The 27,223-nt window shown below is 67.2% G+C and overlaps 1 protein-coding gene across 6 annotated transcripts in view; it reads right to left on the bottom strand.

Annotated features, from left to right (window-relative positions):
- LOC142025196 (myosin-10-like) overlaps nt 1–27,223 on the bottom strand; it is a 41,656-nt gene that overhangs the window by 2,555 nt on the left and 11,878 nt on the right. For 4 of the 6 annotated variants that reach the window (XM_075017759.1, XM_075017761.1, XM_075017760.1 and 1 more), the window contains 32 exons: nt 26,794–26,889; nt 26,376–26,494; nt 25,763–25,915; nt 25,338–25,511; nt 24,925–25,098; nt 18,253–18,367; nt 17,343–17,411; nt 16,663–16,856; nt 14,352–14,473; nt 13,904–13,973; nt 13,406–13,566; nt 12,355–12,463; nt 11,845–11,976; nt 10,592–10,798; nt 10,183–10,320; nt 8,904–9,027; nt 8,321–8,492; nt 7,983–8,195; nt 7,300–7,444; nt 6,880–7,086; nt 6,400–6,504; nt 5,946–6,098; nt 5,168–5,416; nt 3,931–4,143; nt 3,045–3,257; nt 2,732–2,893; nt 2,272–2,400; nt 1,882–1,970; nt 1,471–1,594; nt 942–1,150; nt 608–716; nt 37–209 (listed from right to left, as the gene is read on the bottom strand). In XM_075017759.1, coding sequence (XP_074873860.1) covers nt 37–209; nt 608–716; nt 942–1,150; nt 1,471–1,594; nt 1,882–1,970; nt 2,272–2,400; nt 2,732–2,893; nt 3,045–3,257; nt 3,931–4,143; nt 5,168–5,416; nt 5,946–6,098; nt 6,400–6,504; nt 6,880–7,086; nt 7,300–7,444; nt 7,983–8,195; nt 8,321–8,492; nt 8,904–9,027; nt 10,183–10,320; nt 10,592–10,798; nt 11,845–11,976; nt 12,355–12,463; nt 13,406–13,566; nt 13,904–13,973; nt 14,352–14,473; nt 16,663–16,856; nt 17,343–17,411; nt 18,253–18,367; nt 24,925–25,098; nt 25,338–25,511; nt 25,763–25,915; nt 26,376–26,494; nt 26,794–26,889 — 4,822 coding nt within the window. The remainder of the gene's footprint in view (nt 1–36; nt 210–607; nt 717–941; nt 1,151–1,470; nt 1,595–1,881; nt 1,971–2,271; nt 2,401–2,731; nt 2,894–3,044; nt 3,258–3,930; nt 4,144–5,167; nt 5,417–5,945; nt 6,099–6,399; nt 6,505–6,879; nt 7,087–7,299; nt 7,445–7,982; nt 8,196–8,320; nt 8,493–8,903; nt 9,028–10,182; nt 10,321–10,591; nt 10,799–11,844; nt 11,977–12,354; nt 12,464–13,405; nt 13,567–13,903; nt 13,974–14,351; nt 14,474–16,662; nt 16,857–17,342; nt 17,412–18,252; nt 18,368–24,924; nt 25,099–25,337; nt 25,512–25,762; nt 25,916–26,375; nt 26,495–26,793; nt 26,890–27,223) is intronic. The other 2 variants (XM_075017763.1, XM_075017765.1) reach the window with 1 other exon arrangement.

The raw sequence follows: 27,223 nt of genomic DNA, 5'->3' as shown, positions 1-27,223 counted from the left end.
ACAGGGGGTCATGTGCCTGGGGCGGGGCCCCCTCACCTGAGCCGGTTGCGCAGCGTGGTGACCTCGCGGTTCATGGACTCGGCCGACTCGGTGACGTCTTCCAGCTCCCGCTGCATGCGCCGCCGGCTGGCGTTGGCTCGCGACACCTCCTCCTCTGCCTCCTCCAGCTGCCGCTTCAGCTGCTTCAGCCGGATGTGGCCCTTCTCCACCTGTGGGCAGGGAGCGGGCGGCTCGGGCCGGGGGTGCTGGGCTGTGCCAGACGGGCTGAGCGCTGGCAGAGGGGCGCTGAGCTGCAGGGGGCGCTGTGGGGCTGGGGGCCGACAGGGGGCGCCATGGGGCTGGGGACAGAGCAGGGCAAGGTTGGCAGAGGGCTGTGGAGGACCTGCAGGGGGTGCGAGTGGGCAGGGCACATGGGCAGGGTAGGGCAGGGTTGATGGGGGAGACATTGGGGGACCGGTGGGGGTTGCAGTGGGGCAGAGGCAGGGGTGTGACGTTACTGGATTTTTAAAGTAAATACAAAGGCCATGTCTGTCGCTTCCGTCACAGTGGGGCAGGCCCAGGGCCAGCAGGGGGCGCCGTGGGGCAGCGGTGTGGGGCAGGGCCGTACCTGGTCCTTGAACTGGTCGGCCATGCGTCGCTCCTCCTCCACCTGCAGCACCACCTCCTTCAGCCGCTTCTCCGCCCGGCGCACCAGCTTCCCCGAGAGGAGCCGCTCCCTGGGGGGGCAGTGTCAGCGCCTGGCTCCGGGGGGCACCGTACCCAGCATCCCCCGGGGCAGCCATAGCCCCAGAGACAGAACACCCACCTCTCGCCCCACAGCATGCTGGGCAGCCACATCCCCCCACAGCTCCCAGCCCCCAGGCATGCTGGGTACCACATCCCCACCAGGTCTCCAGCCCCAGGGCATGCTGGGTACCCTTTAGGGGCCAGCCCCGGCTCACCTGGACTCCTGCTCCAGCTGCTCCTCCAGCTGGGCCACCTTGGCCTCCAGCGTGGCGATGCTCAGCTTGTACTTGGCCTTGACGGAGGAGTCCAGCTCGCCCAGCTTGCCCCGCAGCTCCTTGTTCTGCCGCTCCAGCTGCTGCCGGGCATTTTCCGCCTTCTGCGAGAAGCTGCGCTCGGCGCCCACCTCCGTCATCAGCGTCTCCACCTGGGGGGCGCGGTGTTGCTCAGCTCCTGCGGCCCCTGCCCCACCAGGCCCCAGCGCAGCACTAGTGGGTGCCAGGCTGCAGGGGGTGGGGCGGGGACCCAGCAGGGGGCGCTGGGCTGCAGGGGGCAGGGACCCAATCAGGGGTTACCGGACTGCAGGGGGTCACCAGACTGCAGGGGGCAGGGCAGGGCAGGGGCTCAGAGGTGGGATGGGGGGGCTGGGCTGCAGGGAGTCACCGGGCTGCAGGGGGCACTCGTCCCTGGCAGGCAGCGCTGCCCCCGAGGCTGCAGGGCCCTGGCCCACACCGCCCTGGGCCCCACCTGCAGGCTCAGCTTGCGGTAGCGGTCGTTTAGCAGCTCTGTGTTGCTCTGCTCCTCGTCCAACTCCTCCTCCAGCTGCCCGATCCGGGCCTCCAGGTGCCGTTTCTCATCCAGCAGCGCCGCCCTGCAGGGACAGGAGGGGGTGATGGGGGCAGGGCAGCTCTGGGGGGCAGAACCTCCCATGTGGCTGGGGGCGTGGTGTCCACTGGGGGTCAATGGTGGGGCCTGGGCAGGGAGTGAGGCGGACAGAGCACATAGTAGGACAGAAACAGGGAGTGGCTGGGTGTGGTCCACCCCCAGCATGTAGGGTTGGGACTCTGGGTAGCGTCTGGGGCACAGGTATCTTGTCAGAAGCAGAGGGCGGGGCTTGTGGCAGTGGGTGGGGCCTGCAGCAGAGGGCGGGGCACTCACTTGCCACTGGCGCCATTGGCCAGCTCGTCAGCCAGGTCGTCACGCTCCTGCTGCGCCTGCCGCTTGGCTCGCTCAGCTGCCGCCAGCTCCTGGAGAGGGTGGGGTGGTGGTGGGGGGAGGGCAGGCACACGCCCCGTGCACGCCCACCCTGACTGCAAAAGCCCCACCCCCTCACCTCCCACAGCTGCACTAGCTCTGCCCCAAATAAGACAGCTCCACCCCGCACCTCATTCACCTGCAGTAGCTCCAAGCCCAATGAAATAGCTCCGCCCCCACATGAAATAGCACCGCCCCTCGCCTCCTGAGCTACAGTAGCTCCGCCCCCTTGCTCCAAGCCCAATGAAATAGCTCTGCCCCTACACCTGAGCTGCAGTAGCTCCGCCCGCTCACCTCCTGCAGCTGCAGTAGTTCCGCTTCCAAGTTTTTGAGCTTCTTCTCGTTCTCCCTGGACTGGATGAAGATCTCCTCGCGGGACGTGCGAGACTCCTCCACCTCCCGCCACAGCTCCTTCATCTGCGCCTGTGGGGGATGGGCTGTGAGCAAGGAGGAAACATCTCGCCCCCCCTCACCCTACAGGATCCCATAACACAAGGTGCACCCTGCCCCCGCAGCACCCGGCCACCAGGGTCCCGGTACTGACCCCCAGGGCCCCGAGATGCTGTGGTCTTGTAACACCAGCAGAGGAAAAACAAGATGCTCCAGCTCAGCTTCTGGCTTCCCCAGTTGCCTGATGCTCTGCCCCTAGCTACCCAAGCCACACCCCTGAGTTCCAAGCCACGCCCTCTGGGGAACCAAGCCACGCCCTCTGGGGGACCAAGCCACGCCCCTGAGTTCCAAGCCACACCCCCACCTGCAGTTTGCGGAGCTGCTTGACAGCCTCTTCCCGCCCCTTGTTGGCGGCGTCGATCTGCCCCAGCACCTCCTGCAGGTCCAGCTCCAGCTTCTTCCGCGCGGCCACTGCCTGGGCCCGCTGCTTCCGCTCGCCATCCAGCTCCTGCTCCAGGTCCCGCACCTGCGGGGGGGGTGGGGGGGGGGTCACACACGGCCAGCGCCCTGCATGGGTCTGGTGCCAGCCCAGCACGGCCAACCCCGCCAACATCTGCCCTGCCCCGCCGTCACCGCGCCAGCCCCCTGTCCCGTCCCGTCCTGCCCACAGCCCCCACCTGCTTGGCGAGCAGCTTCTTCTTGTCGTCGTTGGCGTCGTCGCGGCTCTGCAGCTCCCGCTCGTGCTGCGCCTTCATGGCCTGCAGGTTCACCTCCAGCCGCAGCTTCCCGTCCTCCGTGGCCTGCAGCTCGTCCTCCAGCTCCTCCAACTGCGCCCGCATTTCCTGCACCTGCTGCTCCAGCGCCCGCTTCGACCGCTCCAGCTCGTGTACCTGCGGGAGGGCGCCACGCCATGGCTCCTAGCGTGCACCTTGACGCCACCCCTGGATTGCACTGGGTCACCACCCCCAGCGTGCACTGGGACGGCCCCGGCGTGCACCTTGACGCCACCCCTGGATTGTACCGGGTCACCACCCCCAGCGTGCACTGGGACACTGCCCCCAGCACGCACCGCACCACGGCTCCCAGCATGCACTGGGATGCTGCCCCCAGCACGCACCACACCATGGCTCCCAGCATGCACTGGGACGCTGCCCCCAGCACGCACCACACCATGGCTCCCAGCATGCACTGAGACGCTGCCCCCAGCACGCACCACACCATGGCTCCCAGCATGCACTGGGACGCTGCCCCCAGCACGCACTGCACCACGGCTCCCGGCGTGCACCGTACCACCATTCCCAGGGGGCACGACCCACGCCGTGCCCTGCAGCACTGTTCCCAGCGTGCATCGCACCATCCCCTGTGCGCCATATCTCCCCTCCTGGCACGCACTAACGGCTCCCCACGTGCCCCTTGCCAACACCTGGCGGGCAGCGAACTCTGCTGGCACCACAGCCCTGCCCTGCAAGGGCCCAGCCCCCAGCACGCACCGTGCCCTGGGTCTCCCGGTGCCTCTGGCAGCCTGAGCCCCGGCCCCTGCCCCAGCGCCGGACGGGCTCTTACGTTCTTGCCGACATCGTCCTTGGAGCTGACCAGGTCGTCCAGCTCGGCCCGGAGCTGCTTGTTCTGCCGGTCTAGCTCCTCACGCAGCTCGAGCATCTCCTCCAGCGCCCGGCTCAGGGACAGCACCTTCGTCTCCTTCTCCCGGGCCTCCGCCTCCGCCCGGTCGCGCTCCTCCGCGTGGCGCGCTGACACCAGCTTCTCCTCCGCCAGCATCTGCCGGGCCAGAGCGCTCAGTGGGGGGGGGCCCCGGGGGGGGAGGGACCAGTGGCTGGGGCTGGGGTGTCAGTAGTTATGGTGGAGGGGAGCATGGGGGGGGGGTTGGGGGATAGCAGGGAGCAGTGCGGGAAATGAGGGGCAGCTCGGGGTGGGGGCCCTGTGGCCATGGGGGCAGGGCAATGCCAGGGCTAGTGGGGAGTAGTTTCGAGGGCAGAAGGGGTGGGGAGAACTGGGGGGGTGGGGGCAGCGGCTGGGGGGAGGTGGGAGTGGAGAACCCGGGGGGGGGCAGCGGCTGGGGATTGGGGGGAGGGGAGAATGGGGGGGCAGTGGCTGGGTAGTGGGGGGGGGACCATGGGGGTGGGGCAGTGGCTGGAGAGTGGAGGGAGGGGAGAAATAGGGGGGCAGTGGCTGGGGAGTCGGGGGGGAGAGCTGGGGGGGTGGGGGAGGTGGCTAGGGGGTGGGGAGAATGGGGGGGAAGCGGCTGGGGAGTGGGGGGGTGGGGGCTGTGGCTGGGGGGTAGAACCGGGGGGGGGGTGGGGGCCGCGGCTGGGGTTCCAGGGGAGGGGAGAATGGGGGGGCAGCGGCTGGGGAGTTGGGGGGGGAAGCGGGGGGTGGGGGCCACGGCTGGGGTCCCAGGGGAGGGGAGAATGGGGGGGCAGCGGCTGGGGAGTGGGGGGGGAGTGGGGGGGTGGGGGCTGTGGCTGGGGGGTGGGGAGAATGGGGGGAAGCGGCTGGGGAGTGGGGGGGGGAAGTGGGGGGTGGGGGCCGCAGCTGGGGTTCCAGGGGAGGGGAGAATGGGGGGGCAGCGGCTGGGGAGTTGGGGGGGGAAGCGGGGGGTGGGGGCCACGGCTGGGGTCCCAGGGGAGGGGAGAATGGGGGGGCAGCGGCTGGGGAGTGGGGGGGGAGAACCGGGGGGGGTGGGGGCCGCGGATGGGGTTCCAGGGGAGGGGAGAATGGGGGGGCAGCGGCTGCGGAGTGGGGGGTGGGGAGAACCGGGGGTTGGGGGGAGGGGGGAGCTCACCTGGTCGAACTTCTTCTGCCGGCGCTCCAGGCTGGCCACGGCCTGGCGCTGCTGGTCCAGCTCCACGCTGGCGTCGTCCAGCTCCTGCTGCAGCCGGGCCCGGCTCTTCTCCAGCTTGTCGGCCGCCTGCGCCCTCTCCTCCCAGCGCTGCCCCAGCAGCTCCAGCTCGCGGGCCGTCCGCCGCCGGGCCTCCTCCAGCGCCTCCACCGCGCCCACGTCCTCCTCCAGCTTCCGCCGCGTCTCCACCACCTGCCGGCACCCGGGTCAGCCTGGCCCAAGCCCCCCGGCTCCCCCCCAGCCCGCCGGCACCCCGCCCAGGAGAGTCTGGGACACAAGCGCACGGGAGCAAGCGGGGGTTGGGGCAAGAAATGTGGCACCCACTGCACCCTCGCTTGGCAGCCACTGCACCCACAGCGCTCGTCTCACTGCAGCCCCTACACTGCACCTACTGTACTAGTGTTTGGCACCTGCTGCATCCCCTACCCTGCTTTCTCCACACTGCACCCCCTGCATCCCCTGCACTGCATCCACTACACTTCATTCTCCACACTGTGCCCACTGGATTCGCACTTGGCACTAACTGCACCCCCCCGCTGTGCCTGCTGCACCAGTGTTTGGCTTCACTGCGCCCTCACTGTGCCCCATGCACTGCACCCATGGAGCACTACAGCCCTTACCCTGCACCGACAGTACTCCCCCTGCAGTGCACGCTGCACCCAGAGCCAGCTCCAAGCCTGCAGTTCCCCCCACTCCCCACCCTAGCACCAGCCCCGCTCACCTGCTGCTGCAGGCCCTGGATCTGGCGGTTCAGGTTGGCCTTCACGCCCTGCTCCTCCTCCAGCTGCTCCAGCAGGGCGCCCTTCTCCTCCTCCAGCTGCCGCACCCGCGAGCTCAGCGCCAGCTTCTGTCGTGTCTCCTCCTGCAGCAGCTCCTGCAGGGTGGGGCGCACCGGGTCAGAGCCCCCCCCAGGCGCCTCCAGACCCCGGGTCAGAGCCCCCCCCAGGCGCCCCCCAGACCCCGGGTCAGAGCCCCCCAGGCTCAGCCCCACCCCCTACAGCTTCCCCCAGCAGGGTCCCATCCCCATTCCCTCTCAGCCCCGTGCCCCCAGGCCCCATTCCCACCCTCCCCCCATATCCACCCACCTGCCCCCCTGGCAGGGAAGCGGGGCTCTCCCTGTCCCCCCTGCACCCAGCACCTGTGGGGCTCAGCCCCACATCCCCCCAGGGCCCCACCTGGGAATCCTGCAGGTGGGACTCGGCGCTGGCCAGCTCCTTGGCGAGCTTCAGCGTCTTCGACTCCGCAGTGCCCAGGGCGGCTGTGACGCTGTCCAGCTCGGTCTGCCCGGGGGAGACAAGGGGATGGACCTCAGTGAGACCATGGGGGGCTCTGGGGGCATGGGGGGGGATACGGGGCAGACGGGCCCCGCAGGGTGATGGGATACGGGGCAGACGGGCCCCGTGGGGTGACGGGATACGGGGCAGAGGGGCCCCATGGGGTGACGGGATACGGGGCAGACGGGCCCCCCATGGGGTGACGGGATACGGGGCAGACGGGCCCCCCATGGGGTGACGGGATACGGGGCAGACGGGCCCCGCGGGGTGACGGGATACGGGGCAGACGGGCCCCGCGGGGTGACGGGCCACGGGGTAATTGGCCCACAGGGGAAGCGCAGAGCCAGGCCAGCTCTGTCTCTGCCCGGGGCGGGGGCTGACCTGCTGCTTGCCGGCGCGGTCGGCCAGCTCCGTCTTGGCTCGCTCGGCCTCGCCAGCCCGGACCTGCAGCTCCTGCACCTGCCCCTCCAGCCGCTTGCGGCGCTGCTCCGCATCCAGCCGGGAAGACTGCAGCCCTTTCACCTCCTGCACCAGTTCTGCCTTCTCCCCCTCCAGCGCCTGCTTGGCCTTCTCCAGCGCCCCTTTCACCTGGAGCGGGGAGGAAGCTGTGTCACAGCTAGCGCCCCACAGCAGAGCCAGGCCCTCTGCTCTAACCACTAGCCCCCACTGCCCTCCCAGAATGAGGGAGCAGACCCAGGAGCCCTGGCTCCTTGCCCTGCCTGTCCTGACCCCACCAAGCTCCCCCAGCAGCCCTGCCAGGGAGATAAGTGGGGAGCCCAGCACGGGGACCCTCCCCCATACCCGGCGCGACTGCTCCAGCTGCTCGGACAGCTCCTCCAGGGCGTGGGCGTGGCGCTGGCGCATCTCCAGCACCTGGGCCTCGTGCCCCTTCACCTCGTCCTCCAGCCCCTTCTTCAGCTCCGCCACCTCCTGCTCCCGCTTCGACCTGCAGGGGGCAGCGGTGAGCCACGGACCGTGGGGGATGTCCGGGGCCCTGCCCTATGTTGGGGGCAGCTGGCAGGTGCACCGGGACACAGCTGGTTCCAGGGTGGCCATGCAGGGATGCGGCTGGCTGTGGGGCAGCTGGCAGGTGTGCAAGGACACACAGCGCGGATGCAGGTGCCTGGGGATGCGGCTGGCTCTGGGGCATGGCAGGGCCGGCCTGGGGACGCAGCTGGCTCTGAGGCAGGGTGGGCCCAGCCCAGCCCGGGGTTGCGGCTGGCTCTGGGGCGGGGCGGGCCCAGGCCGGGGTTGCAGCTGGCTCTGGGGCAGGGCGGGGCGGCCTGGGGTTGCAGCTGGCTCTGGGGAGGGGCGGGCCCGGCCTGGGGTTGCGGCTGGCTCTGGGGCGGGGCAGGCCTGGGCCAGGGTTGCAGCTGGCTCTGGAGCAGGGCGGGCCCGGCCTGGGGTTGTGGCTGGCTCTGGGGCGGGCCCGGGCGGGGCCGGGCCGCGGATGCGGCTGGCTCTGGGGCAGAGCAGCTCCACACCGTAGTTCCTGCTGGGCAGCGGTGGAGTCCAGTGTATCCTCCAGCTCCGTCTTCAGGGCCTCCAGCTCCTCGCCCAGGTCCCGGCGCTGCTTCTCGGCCTTGGCCCGAGCCGCCCGCTCCGTCTCCAGGTCTTCCTGCAGCTCTGCCAGCTGGGCCTGCAGCTCCCGCAGCATCTTCAGCGCCTGGTTCTTCTGGGCCGCCTCCTCCTCCAGCCTGCGGGGCGGGGGCAGCCAGTGAGCAAACCGCTGGCCCTAACCCAGGGCTGGGACCCCGGCAGGGGGAGCTCGACCTCGGGAGATGAGGGAGGGGAGGAGATGGGAGGGGGGGTCTGGGGGCACCTGGCCAGGGCAGCCTGCAGCTCAGCCTCCTTGCGGGCCAGCTGCGCCCGGAGCTCTTCCAGCTGCTGCTGCAGCTCCAGCAGCTGCTCCTGCAGGTCACTCGTCTCCCCGTCCAGCCGGCGCCGCTGCTTCTCCAGCTCCTGCCGCCCCTTCTCCTCCTGCTTCAGCCGCTCTGCGGGGGCAGGGGTCAGCGGGGGCAGGGAGTCCCCTCCCCTCCACATCCCTCCCCCGGGATCCCCTCCCCATCCCCCCAAGGCCCCCTCCCCCGCTGGGATCCCCTCCCCATCCCCCCACGGTCCCTTCCCCTGCCAGGGATCCCCTCCCCCTGCCCCCACCAACTTTCCCCTCCAGCCTGGGGAGCCCCTCCCCTGCCTCACTGACCCCTCCCGGGGAACCCCCACTTCCCAACTTCCAAGCAGAGATTGGCCCTGGGCCCTCACCCGCCAACCCCACAACACACCCAGGTCTCAGCTCCCAGCCGGGGGACCCTGCTCGTCGTCTCCTGACCCCCGGGCGCCACTCCTAGCCTGGGGCTGCAGGGAACCCCCAGCCTGGACGCCAGGGTCCCAGCCCCGGCCCTCACCTTCCGTGTCGGCGATGACGGCCTCGTACTTGTTGCGCAGCTTGGACAGGGCCTTCACCTTCTCCTCCTCCTCCGTCATGTGCGAGGTGAACTCCGCCAGCCGTTCCTCCAGCAGCTTCCGCTCCTGGGCCGTGGGCAGGGGGTGAGGCCAGGCCAGGGACCCCACCGTCCCACCAGCCCCTGGCCGGGAAAGGGCCGGGCCAGGCTGCAGCGAGGGCCATGCAGCACAGCTGGGGCTGGATCAGCACGGGAACACCGATTCCAGCCCCGCCACGGGGCCAGGGAAGCTCGCTCTGCCTCGGCCAGCAGCGCCCTGAGCCGGGTCGTGGCTCAGGCCTGGCGTCCGGGCGGGACGGTGAACCGCCCAAGAGTCTCGGCTCTAGTTCGGATTCATGCAGGCGAGGGCCCGGCCAGGCTCAGGTCCCCACTCGCCTCCGGCGCAAGCGCTGGGGCCTGGCCCCCAGCAAAGGAAATGAGATTTCAATTCCTGTTTCACCCCGGGCCCAGGTCGGGAGCTGAATCCAATCCCGCTGGGATTCAACTCAGACTGGGCTCAAACCGCGGCTAAGAGGCAGAGCGTGGCTCAGCCAGGGTCTCGCGCGGCTCTGACTGAGCCCAAGATCCCACTGCACAGGCAGATGAGGAGCCAGATGCGGTGCACGCCTGGATTCAAACGCGGGCCCAGGGCAGAGCCGGCATGAGATTAAGAGTCAGATTGAGGGAGAGATGAGCTCAGATCCGCACTGGGCGGGAGCTTCCAACTTGGGTTCCCACTTGACGGGCTTCCGCCGCGGGATGTGGGAGGAAAATGGCGATTAGGAGCAGGATTCCGATCCGGCGGAGTCCGAGATTAGTGGACGTTTGGATTCAGACCAACATCCAAACGCCGGATGAGACAAGCAGACCCAGACCGACCTGGCGAGCGGAGTCGGAATCTAGGTTAGGGTTCCCAGGTAGGTTTGGCTTCGGAGTCAGCTCCAGGTGAGCGATTAGTGTCTGCCTGGATCCAGCCCCAGCCCCAGCCCCAGCCCCAGCTGCCAGCTGAGCATGAAATTCAGAGCCCAACCAGCTTCCAACCCGACCCGAGACTCAGACCCCGGCTGCGATCCGAGTCCCGCCTGGGTGACGATTCAGACCTGAACTGGGGTCTGCCACACGGCCAATCGGGAGTGAAACCAGGATCCCGGTCCCACAACTGGAGGCGGCTGGGAAGGGGACCCAGAGCCCCCAGGGAGGGGGTGCCAAGGGAGGACTCCCCCCACCAGCTCCCCCCACTCACCTTGTGCAGCTTGGAGTTCTGGTCCTCCAGCAGCAGCAGGTCCTCCTCCATCTTCTTCATCTTGGACTCCGTGGTCACCTTCTCCAGCTGCAGCTTCTGCCGGGCCGCCTCCTCCTCCTCCAGCTGCTCCTCCAGGTCCTGGGGGCGGGAGGGGTCAGGGGCGTGGCCGCGGCTGGGGTTGTGAACACTGGCAGGGGGCACAGGGCGTGGGGGTGGCCACCAGGGGGGCCTGGGGGGGCCAGAGCACGCTGGGGAACTGGCACTGGGATCCAGGACTTCTGCACCATGGCCCTGGCCGGCGGGGGGAGTAGGGGCTAGTGGTTAGAGCAGGAGGAGGGAGCCAGGTGGTGAGATGCCAGCAGAGCCCCATGGGGGTGTCCAGGGCCCACAAGGGGACCCCCCCCGGTACCTGCACGTGCTGCTGCATCTTCTTCTTGTCATTGTGCAGCTGCTGGCAACGCTCCTCCTCCTCCTCCACCCGCCCCTCCAGCTCGTGCAGGATCTCCTCCAGCTCCTGCTTGCGGCCCGCCAGGCGCGCCCGCAGCTCCTCCGCCTCGGCGAACAGCTCCGTCTCTGCCTGCAGCTGCTCTGCCAGGATGGCCTTCTCCTCCGCCAGCTGCGGGCACGGCCACGCTCAGGGGCAGGGCCCACACCGGGACACGGCCACGCTCGGGGCAGGGCCACGCCCAGGGACAGGGCCCACGCCGGGACACGGCCACACCCGGGGACAGGGCCCACACCGGGACACGGCCACACTCAGGGCAGGGCCCACGCCGGGACACGGCCACGCTCGGGGCAGGGCCACGCCCAGGGACAGGGCCCACGCCGGGACACGGCCACGCTCAGGGGCAGGGCCATGCCCAAGGATAGGGCCCACGCCGGGACACGGCCACGCTCAGGGGCAGGGCCACGCCCAGGGACAGGGCCCACGCCGGGACACGGCCACACCTGGGGACAGGGCCCACACCGGGACACGGCCACACTCAGGGGCAGGGCCATGCCCAAGGACAGGGCCCACGCCGGGACACGGCCACGCTCAGGGGCAGGGCCATGCCCAAGGACAGGGCCCACGCCGGGACACGGCCATGCTCAGGGGCAAGGCCATGCCCAAGGACAGGGCCCACGCCGGGACACGGCCCACACCGGGACACGACCACGCTCAGGGGCAGGGCCACACCCAGGGACAGGGCCCACGCCGGAACACGGCCACGCTCAGGGGCAGGGACTATGCCGGGACACAGCCATGCCCAGGGACAGGGGCCACACTGGGAAACGGCCATACCCCAGGGACACAGCCAAGCGCAGGGCCACGGCCATGCCCACAGGAAGGGCCCATGACAGGACACACCCTCACCCAGGGGCATAACCTCGCCCAGGGGAGCAGCCACGCTGGGACATGGCCGTGCTCAGGGACAAGGCCACACCCAGGGACACGACTGCGCTCAGGGGCGCAGCCTCACTCAGGGGCAGGACCCACACCCAGCGGCAGGGCACAGCCTCCTTTTGTGGGAGGGGCTGGGAGCCAGGACTCCTGGGTTCCACCCTCGGCTCCCCAGAGGGAGGGGTGTTGAGTGGTTAGAGCAGGGGGCTGGGAGGTGGGATTCTGGGTTCTCTCTGCAGCCCTGAGGGGTCAGTGAGGGGGGGCGGGGGGGGCCCCCTCACCTGCTGGTATTTGCTCTCCAGCTCCTGGAGCTCGCTCTGGCTTCTCATGTGCTGATCCTGCACCTTCTGCAGTTCCAGGACCTTGGCCTGCATCACCTCGTCCTGCCGCGTCACCTGCAGCAGCGGCTTCACCTGCGCGGGGGCAGCGGGTGTTTCCAGACCCCCCACACACACAGCCCACGCCCCGACCCTGGCCTTGGGTCCCGGCTCCCCGCTGGCCCGACGTGGCTGCCCCGACCCCGACCCCCCGCCTCCTCCTGCTCCACAACCCGCCCCCCGCCTCCCCACCACCCGAACCCCCACCTCCAACCTCCCCGCTTCCCCCTTCCCCCTGTCTCCCCTTCCCCCCACCCCCAACTCCCGCCTCCCCCTCCCCACAGCCCGACCGACCTCCCCGCCTCCCCCTCCCCCACCAATCCGACACCCCCAGCCCCTTCTCCTCCCACCCGACCTCCCCCCTCCACCTGCCTGGGGCCTGTCCCCCCCCAGCTGCCCCCCCCCCATGCCCACCTTGGTGAAGAGACGCCACCACTGCCAGTGGCGCAGCTTGAGGTAGGCGGCGCAGTTCCGCTGCATCACCCGCAGGGCGCTGAGCTGCTGCTGCTTCTTCACGAAGGCCCTGGGGGGGGACAGTGTGTCAGCCCCACCTGCCGGACGCCTGGGTTCCTCCCGGCTCTCGGGGCAGTGGGGAGCAGTGGTTAGCGCAGGGGGGGGCTGGGAGCCAGGACTCCCAGGTTTTCTCCGCGGCTCTCGGGGCAGTGGGGAGCAGTAGTTAGCGCGGGGGGGGCTGGGAGCCAGGACGCCTGGGTTCTCTCCCCGGCTCTCGGGGCAGTGGGGAGCAGTGGTTAGCGCAGGTGGGGCAGTCAGGACGCCTGGGTTCTCTCCCTGGCTCTTGGGGCAGTGGGGAGCAGTGGTTAGCGCAGGGGGGCTGGGAGCCAGGACTCCCAGGTTCTCTCCCTGGCTCTTGGGGCAGTGGGGAGCAGTGGTTAGCGCAGGGGGGCTGGGAGCCAGGACGCCTGGGTTCTCTCCCCGGCTCTCGGGGCAGTGGGGAGCAGTGGTTAGCGCGGGGGGAGGCAGTCAGGACTCCCGGGTTCTCTCCCCGGCTCTCGGGGCAGTGGGGAGCAGTGGTTAGCACAGGGGGGGTGCAGTCAGGACTCCCGGGTTCTCTCCCCGGCTCTCGGGGCAGTGGGGAGCAGTGGTTAGCGCGGGGGAGCAGTCAGGATTCCCGGGTTCTCTCCCTGGCTCTTGGGGCAGTGGGGAGCAGTGGTTAGCGCGGGGGGGGCAGTCAGGACGCCTGGGTTCTCTCCCCGGCTCTCGGGGCAGTGGGGAGCAGTGGTTAGCGCAGGGGGGCGCAGTTAGGACTCCCGGGTTCTCACCCTGGCTCTCAGGGCAGTGGGGAGCAGTGGTTAGCGCGGGGGGGCAGTCAGGACTCCTGGGTTCTCTCCCCAGCTCTCGGAAGGCAGTGGGGGCCAGTGGTCACAGCAGGATGGACTGGGAGGACCTTTCCCATCACTCCCAGCCAGGCCCCGCCCACCACCGCCACCCGCAGCCCGGCACTCACTTGCGGGCCAGGTACCCGCGGGCGGCGGCCTGGAAGGAGACGATGATGTCGGTGATCTTGAGGTCCCGCTCCTCCTCCAGGTGGGCCAGCACCCCCGCCCGGAAGAAGATCTTGCTCTGGCCGATGCGGTACAGGTTGGTGTCTAGCTCCAGGGACTTGATCTGCGGGAGGGGGGAGAGCAGGGTGAGGGAGGCCCCTCCCGGCAACACCCAGCTGGGACCCAGCAGGCGGAGGTCTCTGACGGGAGGGGCAGGGAGGGTGGCAAAGAGGGGGAGGGGCTGGGGTGGGGATATGGAAATGAGGGGTGATGGGTAGCAGAGAGACAGGGCAGATGGTGGGGGAGGGGGTGGGACGAGGGAGACCCCCTGGGACAGGAGCGGAGTCCCGACTGCCCTCCCCCCACCCCAAATCCAGGTTGCTCCCGGTACAGGGGCTAGTCCCGGGGTGGGTGGGGTCAGCCTCTCAGAGTCCCGCCCCAGACATGCCCTGCCCCCGTACCATGAGCTCACAGGCCTGTTTCCCGTCCATGAAGCCCTTGGGGATGGCGTTGGGGGTCAGGATCTCGTACCTGCAGGGGGGAGGGGAGAGCAGAGGTCAGAGGTCACACAGCACCTCCCACACCCCGATCACAGCAGCCCGGGGCAGGCGGGATGCTGGGGCAGGTGGGATGCCGGGGTAGACGGGCCTGGGGCAGGCGGGATGCCGGGGTAGACAGGCTCAGGGCAGGCGGGATGCCGAGGCAGGCGGGATGCTGGGACAGGCGGGATGCCGGGGCAGATGGGCCAGGGGCAGGCGGGATGCCGGGGTAGACGGGCTTGGGGCAGGCGGGATGCCGGGGTAGACGGGCCTGGGGCAGGCGGGATGCTGGGGTAGACGGGCTCAGGGCAGGCGGGATGCCGGGGTAGACGGGCTTGGGGCAGGTGGGACGCCGGGGCGCAGGGAATACCTCTGGCGGAACTCCTGGAAGACGATGCGGTTGGGGAAGCCCTGGCGGCAGATGCGGATCCCCTCCAGGACCCCGTTGCAGCGCAGCTGGTCCAGCACCAGGTGAGGCTCCAGCTTCCCGGCCTGCAGGAGGGAGCATCAGAGCCCGGGGGGGGCTGGTGTCACCCCCAGGGCTGGTGTGTCCAAGGCCCCAGCCCCTCCGCCACCTGGGGACACTGCCACCCACATTCCCACCCACGCAGGCACACTCCCTTGCACACCCACCCAAGGACACACTCATTTGCACACCCACCCACCCCAGCCTGGCACTACAAGCCTTCAGTCATGCTCATGCCTGCACACTAGGCCGTTCCCCTTCATGCTTCCAGTCGCACCCTTAGTACACTTGTGTGAACACAAGCCTGCCCCAGTGAATGCGCGCACGCCCTTCTTGTGCACGACTGATGCAGAACTCACAAAGGCACATGCTCCTTCGCCCCTGCCTGTGCATACGAGGACACCTGGGGAGCGGCCCACCCCCAGCTCAGGGCCACCCCTGCACGAGTGTGCACGCCCACTCTCACCACAGCACACTAGCACTTCCTACCTCGCAGCCCTTCACAATTCACATTGAAAGCACTCACACCATTGTGCACACTTGCTCGTTTGCGCAGTAAATGCCCCCTTTCCAAGCAACCAAGCCTGGGTGCCCAGCTTTGCACGTGGCCATTCACACTTCCGCCCACCCTGCCGGTGCTCCCAGTCGTGTACGGCGCTTGCCCTGCCCGGCCACTGGCACTTTGGTTCACTCTTCCTGAGGTTACTGGATTCAGATGTGAACACAAACCACTGCTACCAGCACAGCTCGACGTTTGCACATCGGGCGCCAAGCGGGACAAGCATGGAAAGGTGCCGAGCCCCACATTCAGGCAGCCGTGTCACGTCGGCGTCGGCAGCTCTGAGCATCAGCTCTGTGCTTGTCGTGCAAACATTTGGCTTCTGGGAAACCTCCCCCCCGGCTTAGCAACCGGGTGTGAAGGGGGTTACTAGATACAGAACTTGGCTGGCACGGGGCCCAGAGTGGTGCCAACAGAGAGCGGAGGAGCTGTGAACGCTCAGGCCAGCGCGTAAGTGACGGCTGCAGCGCAAAGGGGAGGGGGTGAGGCCCGGACCGGTGACCTGCTCCCCTCCGTCACGGGCGGACTCTCGCACAGCCAGAACGGTGCTCCCACCCTGGGGTTCACCGCCCCTGCAGCCTCCTTGCTAGGAGCTGTGCCGGGAAGGGGCCAGGGCCCAGCCTAAGTAAGCGTATTCCGGAGCGTTATGAGATGAGGGATGATTTCACCTCCGCGGCCAACCTGCACCTGGAGCTCCGCACTTGGGGCCTATATTGAATTCCCTCAACATCCGTCAACCGTCCGCGCCCTGACCCGTCCCACCTTGCTGCTCTGGGTCGGCCCAGCGTCCCCGCTCTGGCGGGAGATCGGAGCTGCACTGAGCTGGGGCTGCAGGAACCTGCTGGGACGTGGGGAGGCAGGACTTCAGCAGCTCCCCTGGGCATGAGGAGGGGCCGGGCTGGGGCACTGCTGGCTGGCCAGCGTGGGGAGCAGAGACGCTGCATGACAGGTTTGGTGCCTTACGGCCCAGGCTCTCTGTGCAGCACTCCAGGAACCTCACGGCAGCTCCCGCTTTCACGCACACACAAGAACGCTCGCACAACTGTGCGCTCACACCTGCGTGTGCCGAGCATTCACCCACCCTGTGTCGGACACCAGTGCTCACGCAGTCGCGCACACTTGCTCTCACCCAACGGACGTGCTCACACGTTGCCTGTTCACGCTCTCTCACGCGGCCGTTGGCACTGCCACCCCGAGCAACACCGCCCTCCCCACTGCCCCAAGCGCAGTGGCAACTGTACCATCGTGCGCTCACGCTCACTCACACAGCCGGTCCAGCCGCCTGCAAGAACAACGGCTCTCACACCAGTGTGTACACTCACCCTGGCGTGGCTATTCACGCTCCCCTGCACGTGTTTGATGGTGCTGCATGCTTTTGCACACTCACACTTGCTCTCGCACGGCCATTCACGCTCCCCTGCACGAGCAACGGCCCTGGTTCTGCCTTGCACATGCCTCACTCCCACCTGACAGCTCATGTCCCCACATGCGGCTGGCACTTACCATTTTGCACAGCTGGTCACACCTCCCCGTGCACACGGCCGCCTGGGCACGACTGTGCCCGTTCCCACACCCCGGCGCAAACACCGCCACTCACACAGCTTCGCACGCGCACGACGGGCCCCGTGCCCCAGCCTGCCCCCTCGCACGCCTCACCCGCTTCTCGTGGTTGGGGATGATGCAGCGCACGAAGTTGGGGTTGGTGTTGCGCAGGGTGGCCATCAGCTTGGCCAGCGACTCCTTGTAGAGCTGGCCTACGGTCCGGAACATCCCCTTCTTGGTCTTGTAGGAGGCCCCGAAGGCCACGTCCCCCATGCCGCTCACCTGGTCCAGGCCCACGATCCGGTCCACTGCGGGCGAGGGGGTGGGGTCAGCCGGGAGCCCCACCCCCTGCAGAGGGAGCCCCCACCCCATGCCCCACAGCCAGCCCAGCCCTCACCCACAGCGCCCCCTGCTGGTGGAAGGGAAATGGTCACCTGAGAGCCCCACCCCTCACCCCACAGCCAGCCAGCCAGCCCTCACCCACAGCGCCCCCTACTGGTGGAGGGGGGCGCGGTCAGCTAAGAGCCCCACCCCTCACCCCACAGCCAGCCAGCCCAGCCCTCACCCACAGCACCCCCTGCTGGTGGAGGGGGGCGCAGTCAGCTAAGAGCCCCACCCCTGGCCCCACAGCGCCCCCTGCTGCGCTGGCAGAGGGCCCCGACCAGGTGGAGGGTGCAGATGGATGAGCCAAGGGGTGACAGCAGGAATGGTCCTCGCCCCCTCCCCGGCCCAGGGCTCAGCGGGGCGGGGGAGGAGAGTTAGAGGTGTGATGGGGGATGGGAGCACAGACGTACTTTCACCTGGGCCTGGGGGCACCCCGGAGTAGCTGTCAAAGAAATAAACCTTCTGGAGGTTCCCGATCTCTGGAGAGGCCGACGCCGGGGTGGGGGGGGGGCGGGTTAGACAGACAGAGAGAGAGATCAAGGACAGACCGACAGAGACCAGGGACGGACGGGGCTAGGCCCCAGGCAGAGAACACAGCACAACAGCGAGAGCCGGTTAGTGGAAGCGCCGAGATGGGGGAGGGGGTTAAGGGGTGGAGCCTCCCAAGAGCCCCCCAGGAGGATGGAGGGGGGAAGCAGCTGCCCCCCCCTTGGAGCAAACTGCAGGGGGGTTGGGCACCAGTGGGTGCCGCGGGGGCGGAGAGCTCAGGGAGAGGGGACCAGCCGCTGGGGTGCTCCCACCCCCCCGTTGGTCAGGGTGGGCTTTGCTTTGAGCCCCGACTCCTGGGGGCAGGAGGGGGCCAGTGGCTGAGGGGCCATGGAGGGGCAGAAGCCCAGGGAGGTGCTGTGCCGGGGGGGCCAGGGGGGCACAGAGGGACTGTGCTGGGGGGCTTGTGGGGGGACTGGGGGGCACAGAGGCTGTGCCAGGGGGATCTGGGGGGGCTGCGGGGGGCACAGAGGGGCTGTGCTGGGGGGATTGGGGGGGCTCTGAGGGGCACAGTGAGGCTGTGTCGGAGGGGGGCTGGTGGGGTTTGGGGGGCACAGAGGGGCTGTGCCGGGGGGCTTGTGGGGGGACTGGGGGGCACAGAGGCTGTGCTGGGGGGATCGGGGGGGTCTGGGGGGCACAGTGGGGCTGTGCCGGGGGGCCTGTGGGGGGACTGGGGGGCACAGAGGCTGTAGCTGAAGCTGGGGAAGGAGAGAGCAGACAGTGGCTCCATGGGGAGAGTGAGGACAAGACCCTCCCCCCGGCCCCCCCGCCTACCGTCCTTCCACAGCTCGGCGGTGAAGCGCTCTGTGCTCTGGTGCAGCAACGTGGCCACATTGTCGTTCAGGGGGTCCATGTTCTTCATCAGCCACTCGTCCGCCTTGTAATCCACCTGCCGGGGAGCGCAGGTCACGGCCCAGCCCCAAGCGCAGCCCACAGCCCGGCATGCAACAGTCCCGCCCCACGGCCCAGCCCCACGGCGGGACTCCCTGCCCGGACGGCTGGCAGGATGCAGGCGCACAGCCAGGCAGGGCTCTGAGCCCAGGGGAGGGGAGAACACAGCAGGACAACACGGGAGCAGCCGGACTCCGGGGTTCTTTCCCCGGGGGGGAGGGGGGAGGCGAACCCGCAGCTGGATGGGGCCACCTGGGTGACGTGAGTGACGGCAGCCGTGCTCAGGGCACTGGAGGGCGGCGGCTCTCGCATGGCACAGCGTGGCGGGACAGCACTGGGAACACACACACACACACACACACACACCCCCGTAGGGCAGCGCTGGGAACACACACACACACCCCCACCGGGCAGCACTGGGAACACACACACACACCCCGTAGGGCAGCGCTGGGAACGAACACACATACACACTGTGATGGAGTGGGAGGAGTGCATGTGTGAGTCAGGCTGGATGTCCGAGGCAAGCAGCAGCTCCCAGTGGCTAAGGATGACCCTGGGGCTACAACTGGCAGATAACACCTCTGCCTGAACAAAGAGCAGGGAGGAGCTGAGCTGGGGTTTTTGAATCGGGGGCGGCAGTGAGAGGCGAGGAGAAGGGAGAGAGGGAAGGCATCCAGCCTGAGGAGGGGAAAGCTACACCCCAGAGGTGCACCCCTCGGGGTCTTCCCCCCAGGACAGGTTGGAAGGACTGTCTCTGGCTGCTAGGCTGTTGCTTCTGTGAGAAACTGGACATCTGTTGCCTAATAAACCTGCTGTTGTACCTGCTGAGTGAGAGTCTCTCCTGCCAGCGGACGGGGTGCAGTGCAGGGGGACCCCTGAACCCCATCACACTGGTGTCAGAAGTGGGATGCACTGCACCCACGGATGAGCTCCCAGCAGTGGTTGACTGAGCACCAGAGAAGGAAGGAGTCTCACAAGAGCCAGAGGGGGAACAGAGCCATTCCTGCAGCTGCTGCTGGTGAGTGGATACCCCGGGAGACAGTGGGGAGATGGATTATACCCGACTCCTGAAGGCAGAGCTAGCGGGGCTGTGCAGAGAGAGGGGCCTGACCGTAGGGAAGGCGACCAAGGCCCAGCTGATGGCACAGCTGGAAGAGAATGACCGATCCGGGGGGGCAGAGCCTGTCCCGACAGAAAGTGGCCGGTCCACCTCGGGAAGCGTTTCGGACTCTCCGACAGGAGCAGGGGCTCGACGCCGTCAGACAGACGCGGTGCCCGCCAGGTCGCGCTCAGCCAGCGGTGGTCCATCGCGGGCAGAGTCCCCTGCCGCAGAGCTGCGACGGCTGGAGCTCGAAGTGAAATTAAGGGAACTGGAGCACCAGGAACGGGAGAGAGAGCATGAGCGCCAGGAACGGGAAAGAGAGCGTGAGCGACAGGAACGAGAAAGAGAGCACGAGCGCCAGGAACGAGAAAGAGAGCGTGAGCACGAGCGCCAGGAACGAGAAAGAGAGCGTGAGGAGAGAGAGCGAGAGCGGGAGCATGAGCGAACCATGGCAGAGGCGAGACGCCAAGAGACCCCAGCTGCGGTAAGCGGGGAGAGGGCCAGACGGATCGGGGTGGCCAGTCACTTGGAGACGCGTGTGCTGGCCCAGTGTCAGGACACAGGGGACATGGACGAGTTCATTACCGCCTTTGAGCGAGCCTGTGAGTTGCATGAGGTTCCCCCAGATGAGTGGCTCCGGCACCTCACCCCCTTGCTGGGCCAGAAGGGCACAGCGGTGCTCAGCCAGCTGGTGGGGCTGCAGCCTGGGGACTATGAACGGTTCAAACAGGCCCTGCTGCATAAGTTCGGGCTGACTCCAGAGATGTACAAAAAGAAGTTCCAGGAGGCGCAGAAGAGGCCAGAGGAAAACCATGTAGATACAACCGCCCGCCTGAAGCAATACTACCAGAAGTGGGCGTTCGGAATGGGAGCCCAGTCCGTAGACGACCTGATCGAGCTGGCAGTCGTGGAGCGATTCTACGAGATGTGCGCACCTGACCTGAGGGTGTGGCTCGTGGACCGGAAGCCAGGGGACTCACATGATGCAGGGAAACTGGCAGATGACTTCACAAACAGCCGGGCCAGGTTTGAAAGTGAGCCCCACAAAGAGAGGGAGTCTCGGAGAGAGAGGGAGTCCCGGAGGGAGAGGGAGTCCTGGAGAAACCGAGAATCTCAGAGAGACCGGTCCCTAACTGTACGACAGAGGGGACCACCTCTTGGGCAAGCCCAGGAAAGAGGGGCCAGCCACCCACCCCCCAGAGAGCCAAACAGAGCCCGGACAGAGCAGCCAGCCCGAGGGACACAACAAGACCCAGGCTGTTACCGCTGTGGGCGAAAGGGGCATAGAGCAGCCCAGTGCCCCAAGCTCCCAGACAGGTTGAGCAGGCCGGGGGGTCATGGAGTCAACTGGGTGGGGTCCCAGAAGCCAGAGGGGCTGGCGGCCAAGGCGGGTGGTGCTGACAATGGGCACTCGGATTGGGCCGAATCCGCCCCACAGACCAGCTCCTCAGGGGGACCAAATGCTCAGAGGCCAGTTTACAGAGTGGGGGGCGGCAATGCCTCTGTGGAGCAAGTGTCTCAAACACCTCGAGGTAGACGGGAAAAAGGTCACGGGGTTCTGGGACACAGGCGCTGACGTGACGCTGGCCCGACCCGGGGTAGTGGCACCGGGCTGCATGATACCCGATTCCCACCTGACGATAACAGGAATTGATGGGACCCCTTTCAAGGTGCCCATGGCGAGGGTGCACCTGAAATGGGGGAAGAAGGAAGGCCCCAAGGAAGTGGGCGTGCACAGCCATTTGCCGGCGGATGTACTGATGGGGGCTGACCTGGAGAACTGGCAAGGTGAACGCCCTCGTGCCCTGGTCCTGACCCGTAGCCAAAGAAAACGAGGGGTGCGCTCCCCAGATTCAGGGGTACAAGCCCAGCCAAAGTCACAGGGGCCAACCCTGAGAGAAAGGGGGCCCCCAAAAACCAGATCTCACAGGCCAGGGATGCTGGAGCCAGGCAGGGATGGGGAAGTAGCCTCCGCTCCTGCCCGAGCGGAAGAATTCCAGGCAGAGCAGCAGAGAGACCCCTCCTTGCAGAAGCTGAGGGAACTGGCCAGTCTCAGCCCAGCTCCACAGCTGGGGGAGGGCTGCAGGGAGAGATTCCTGTGGGAAAAGGGATTCCTGTATCGGGAATGGGCTCCCAGACGCAAAGCGGAGGCATGGAAGGTCCAGAGGCAACTGGTGGTTCCCCAAAAGTACCGGCGCAGGCTGCTGTACCTAGCCCATGATGTCCCGCTCGCAGGACACCAGGGGATCCACCGCACCAGGAGAAGGTTGTTACAGAACTTTTTCTGGCCAGGGATCTTTGCAGCTGTCCGTCTGTATTGCCTGTCCTGCGATCCCTGCCAGAGGGTGGGGAAGAGCCGGGACAAGGGGAAAGCTGCCTTGAGGCCACTGCCCATCATAGAGGAGCCTTTCCAGAAAGTGGCTATAGACATAGTGGGCCCCTTCAGCAAGGCAACGCGTTCGGGGAAGAAATATATTTTGGTAGTGGTAGATTTTGCCACGCGATACCCAGAAGCAGTGGCCTTGACCTCTATCGACGCTGACACCGTGGCAGATGCACTGCTGTCCATTTTCAGCAGAGTGGGGTTCCCCAAGGAAGTCCTCACAGATCAGGGGTCCAACTTCATGTCGGCCCTACTGCAAAGCTTGTGGGACAAGTGTGGGGTCCGGCACACCTGGGCCACAGCCTACCACCCGCAGACCAATGGGCTAGTGGAGAGGTTCAATGGGACTCTGAAGCAGATGCTGAGAACCTTCATGAATCAATACCCCCATGACTGGGACAAGTACTTACCCCACCTGCTGTTTGCATACAGGGAGGTGCCCCAGGAATCCACGGGGTTCTCCCCGTTTGAGCTGCTGTACGGAAGGAGGGTACGGGGACCCTTGGACTTGCTCAGAGAAGAGTGGGAGGGGACGGCCTCCCCTGAAGGGGAGTCAGTGGTACAGTATGTACTGACCTTCCGGGAAAAACTCACCGAGCTCATGGGCCTGGCCAGGGAGAGCCTCTCCATGGCCCAAAGGAAGCAAAAGGTCTGGTATGACTGTAACGCCAGGGCCCGAGCCTATGCCACCGGGGATCAAGTGATGGTCCTTATACCTGTGCGGCGAAACAAGCTGCAAGCGGCCTGGGATGGGCCCTTCAAGGTCGTCAAACAGCTAAATGACGTGAATTACGTGGTGGAACTGTCGAACCGGGCCCACAGCCACCGGGTCTATCATGTGAACATGATGAAACCTTACTGGGACAGACAGAACTTGGTGCTGGCCGTGTGCAGACACTGGGAGGGGCAGGGGGATGATCCCTTGGTGGATTTACTCACAAGGACTGGAGCCGGCTCCTTGCTGGAGTCTATTCCCCTCTCAGACCAGCTGACCCCTGCCCAGCAGACGGAGATCAAGGAGGTGCTGCATTCGCATCAACAGCTGTTCTCGGACACGCCCGGACGCACTGACCTGGCTGTCCACCGGATAGAGACAGGCACCCACGCCCCTATCAAGTGTGTGCCATTCAGAGCCACAGGGAGGACGGCTCAGGACATAGAGCGGGAGGTTGAAGACATGCTGGCTCTGGGGGTGATCCAACCCTCGTCCAGCCCCTGGGCCTCTCCCGTGGTGTTAGTCCCTAAAAAAGATGGGTCTGTTCGGTTTTGTGTGGACTATCGCAAGCTCAACGCCATCACTGTCTCGGACGCCTACCCCATGCCCAGGCCTGATGACCTTTTAGACAAGCTGGGGGGAGCCCGTTACCTCACCACCATAGACCTCACCAAGGGGTACTGGCAAGTGCCATTAGACCAAGATGCCCGGCTGAAGTCGGCTTTCATCACCCCTGTGGGGCTCTACGAGTTCCTGGTCCTGCCCTTTGGCCTCAAGGGGGCACCCGCTACCTTCCAGCGTCTGGTGGACCAGCTACTGAAAGGGATGGAGAGCTTTGCCCTGGCTTACATGGACGACATTTGCATCTTCAGCCAGAGGTGGGAGGACCATGTGTCCCAAGTCAAGCAGGTGCTGGACCGACTCCAGAAGGCCGGTCTGACTATCAAGGCAGGGAAGTGCAAGGTGGGAATGGCTGAGGTGACCTACCTGGGCCACAAGGTGGGCAGCGGCTGCTTAAAGCCAGAGCCAGCTAAAGTGGAGGCTGTCAGAGATTGGCCAACACCCCAGACTAAGAAGCAGGTCCAGGCCTTCATTGGGATGGCGGGGTACTACCGGAGGTTTGTGCCCCACTTTAGCTCCATCGCAGCCCCCCTCACGGAGCTGTGTAAAAAGGGAAAGCCTGACAAGGTGGTCTGGACCGAGCAGTGCCAAGAGGCCCTCTGCGCGCTGAAGGAGGCTCTGGTCAGGGCCCCAGTGCTGGCAAATCCAGACTTCAACAAGCCCTTCCTGGTGTTCACCGATGCCTCAGACGTGGGGCTGGGGGCGGTGCTAATGCAGGTGAATGACAAAGGGGAGAAACACCCCATCGTGTACCTGAGTAAGAAGCTGCTGCCCCGGGAGCAGAGCTACGCGGCCATAGAGAAGGAATGTCTGGCCATGGTGTGGGCGCTGGGGAAGCTGCAGCCGTACCTGTTTGGACGGCGTTTCACCGTGTACACCGATCACTCACCCCTGACCTGGCTACATCACATGAAAGGGGCCAACGCCAAGCTCCTGCGGTGGAGTCTGCTCCTGCAGGACTACGACATGGAGGTGGTCCACGTCAAGGGGAACAACAACACCATAGCCGATGCCCTGTCATGCAGGGAGGGCCCCGAACTTCCCCAGGTCACTGGCTAAGTGACCCCGCTCAGTGCGGTCTGGAAGGGGGGAGAGATGTGATGGAGTGGGAGGAGTGCATGTGTGAGTCAGGCTGGATGTCCGAGGCAAGCAGCAGCTCCCAGTGGCTAAGGATGACCCTGGGGCTACAACTGGCAGATAACACCTCTGCCTGAACAAAGAGCAGGGAGGAGCTGAGCTGGGGTTTTTGAATCGGGGGCGGCAGTGAGAGGCGAGGAGAAGGGAGAGAGGGAAGGCATCCAGCCTGAGGAGGGGAAAGCTACACCCCAGAGGTGCACCCCTCGGGGTCTTCCCCCCAGGACAGGTTGGAAGGACTGTCTCTGGCTGCTAGGCTGTTGCTTCTGTGAGAAACTGGACATCTGTTGCCTAATAAACCTGCTGTTGTACCTGCTGAGTGAGAGTCTCTCCTGCCAGCGGACGGGGTGCAGTGCAGGGGGACCCCTGAACCCCATCACACACACACACCCTGTAGGGCAGTGCTGGGAACACACACCCCGCAGGGCGGCGCTGGGAACACACCCACACCCACACACACACACACACACACCCCGCAGGGCAGAGCTGGGAACACACACACACACACACACACCCCTGCAGGGCGGCGCTGGGAACACACACACAGACACACACCCCATAGGGCAGCACTGGGAACACACACACACACACACACACCTTGCCGGCGTAGTGGATGATGCAGAAGTCGGCCTTGTCGCGCAGCTGCCGGGGTTTCTGGAACTTGGGGTGCCCCCCCTGCTCCTGGATCACCTTCTCCACGAAGCTCTTGTCGGTGGCTTTGGGGAACCAGCACTCCTCATCCAGCAGGGCCAGCACCCCCGGGGGGTTCGCCTGGGGGAGGGAAGACAGTCACCCTGCTGGCCCCCGCCAAGCCCCTGCCCCCTGGAACACAGCCCCCGGCCCAGCCCCCCAGCCCCACTCCCCCACAGCATGACACCCCCCCCTGCTCCGCCCCACTGCACAGGACCCCCAACCCGGACACCCTCCTGCCCTGCAGTCTAAACCCCCCAGCAGGCCCCGCCCCTCAGACCAGCCAGCCCCGCCCCCAGCCGGCCCCGCCCCCCCCAGACCGGGCGCTCGATGAGGTCGATGCAGGGCTGCAGGTCGAGGCCGAAGTCGATGAAGTCCCAGGCGATGCCCTCGCGCTGGTACTCCTCCTGCTCCAGCACGAACATGGTGTGGTTGAAGAGCTGCTGCAGCTTCTCGTTGGTGTAGTTGATGCAGAACTGCTCGAAGGAGTTCAGCTGGAGGGGGGGGGAGACGAGTCAGGGAGGCCCGACGGGGGGTGGGGGCTGGAGGGGGCAGGGGCTGGAGGACACAGTGGGGTACTAGGGTGCCCGGGGTGGGGGTGTGGATGATAATGGGGTGCCCGGGGTTTTGGGGGCAGGGACGATGAGGGGGTGCCCAGGGTTTCGGGGGCAGGGAGGATAAGGGGTGCCTGGGGCAGGGTGGGGAGGATAAGGGGGTGTCCGGGGTTTCGGGGGTGCCAGCTCACCTGGAAGATCTCGAAGCCGGCGATGTCGAGGATGCCGATGAAGGAGGCCCCCTGGCGCTTGGTGCGGTCCAGGGCCCGGTTGAGGCGGTGGACGAGCCAGCGGAACAGGCGCTCGTAGGTGGCCTTGGCCAGCGCCTCGATGGCGAAATCTGCCTGCAGGGCGGGGGGGCAGAGTCACTCCTGACCCAGCCCTGCCCCATGTCCCCCGGCCCCATCCCCCGCCCTGGCCCCGCCCCACATCCCCTGGCCCCATCCCCTGCCCCAGCCCCACCCCACCCCTCATCCCCCGGCCCCGGCCCCAGCCCCCGCCCCAGCCCCACCCCGCCCCACGTCCCCTGGCCCCATCCCCCGGCCCAGCCCCGCCCCACATCCCCTGGCCCAGCCCCGCCCCACGTCCCCCCGACCCCATCCCCCGACCCCATCCCCCGCCCTGGCCCCGCCCTGCCACACGTCCCCTGGCCCCATCCCCCGCCCTGGCCCTGCCCCGCCCCACGTCCCCCCGACCCCATCCCCCACCCTGGCCCCGCCCCTCATCCCCTGGCCCAATCCCCCGGCCTGGCCCTGCCCCACCCTCCGCCCCTCCCCCACATGGCCCACTGCCCCCCCCTCGCACCTGCTCCTTGGTCTGGGCCTTCTGCACATAGTCGCGCCCCACCTTGATGCGGGGGGTGAGGACGGCACGGCAGAACTCCGTCACGTTCAGCCCCAGCAGGCGGCACAGCTTCTGGGCGGCTGCGGGGCCAGGGCGGCTCAGGACGGGGGTCTCACCCCTCCCCCACTTCCCTCATGCCTCACCCCATCCCCCCACAGCCCCATTTCCCCCTCCCCATCTCCCCACAGTCCACCCCAACCCCCTGGATCCCTCACAGCCCCCCCTTCCCCCATCCTGCCCCCCACAACCCTCTTCCACACAGAGCCCCCCCCACACGTCAGCCAGCCCCTGTGACAGGGGGCAGGCCCCACACCCCATTCCCTGCCCCCCAAGCCAGCCAGGCCCTGCCCTGGGGCTGGAGCGAAAGGGTCCCCCGTACCTGTGTTGTCCGGCATGGAGGCCTGGTCCGAGTTCCGCTCCTTGCGGAAGGCCACGTTCCCGAACTGCAGCACGGCCGACACCATCCGCAGCATGCCTGGGGCGGGCAGCTGGTGAGGGGGGCAGCCCCGGGCCCCCCAGCCTGCGGGGCCCTTCCCAGGGCTCAGCCCAGGCACCCCACAACACCCCACTCCCGCTCTGGGGCTGCCACTTCTGCTCCCCAGATCCTGGCCCAGCCCTGCCACTCCAGCTAGCCTATGCAGGCCCCCCCGATCCTGCCTGGGGCCCCCATCCCCCTCCACCATATCAACCCCACACAGCCCCCAGACCCTGCCCCCACCCTGGGGCCCCATCCCCCTCCACTATATCAACCCCACACAGCCCCCAGACCCTGCCCCCACCCTGGGGCCCCATCCCCCTCCACTATATCA

Source organism: Carettochelys insculpta, chromosome 22, assembly GCF_033958435.1.
Source record: "Carettochelys insculpta isolate YL-2023 chromosome 22, ASM3395843v1, whole genome shotgun sequence".
Lineage (NCBI taxonomy): Eukaryota > Metazoa > Chordata > Testudines > Carettochelyidae > Carettochelys > Carettochelys insculpta.
This window is presented reverse-complemented; position numbering and strand designations above follow the sequence as displayed.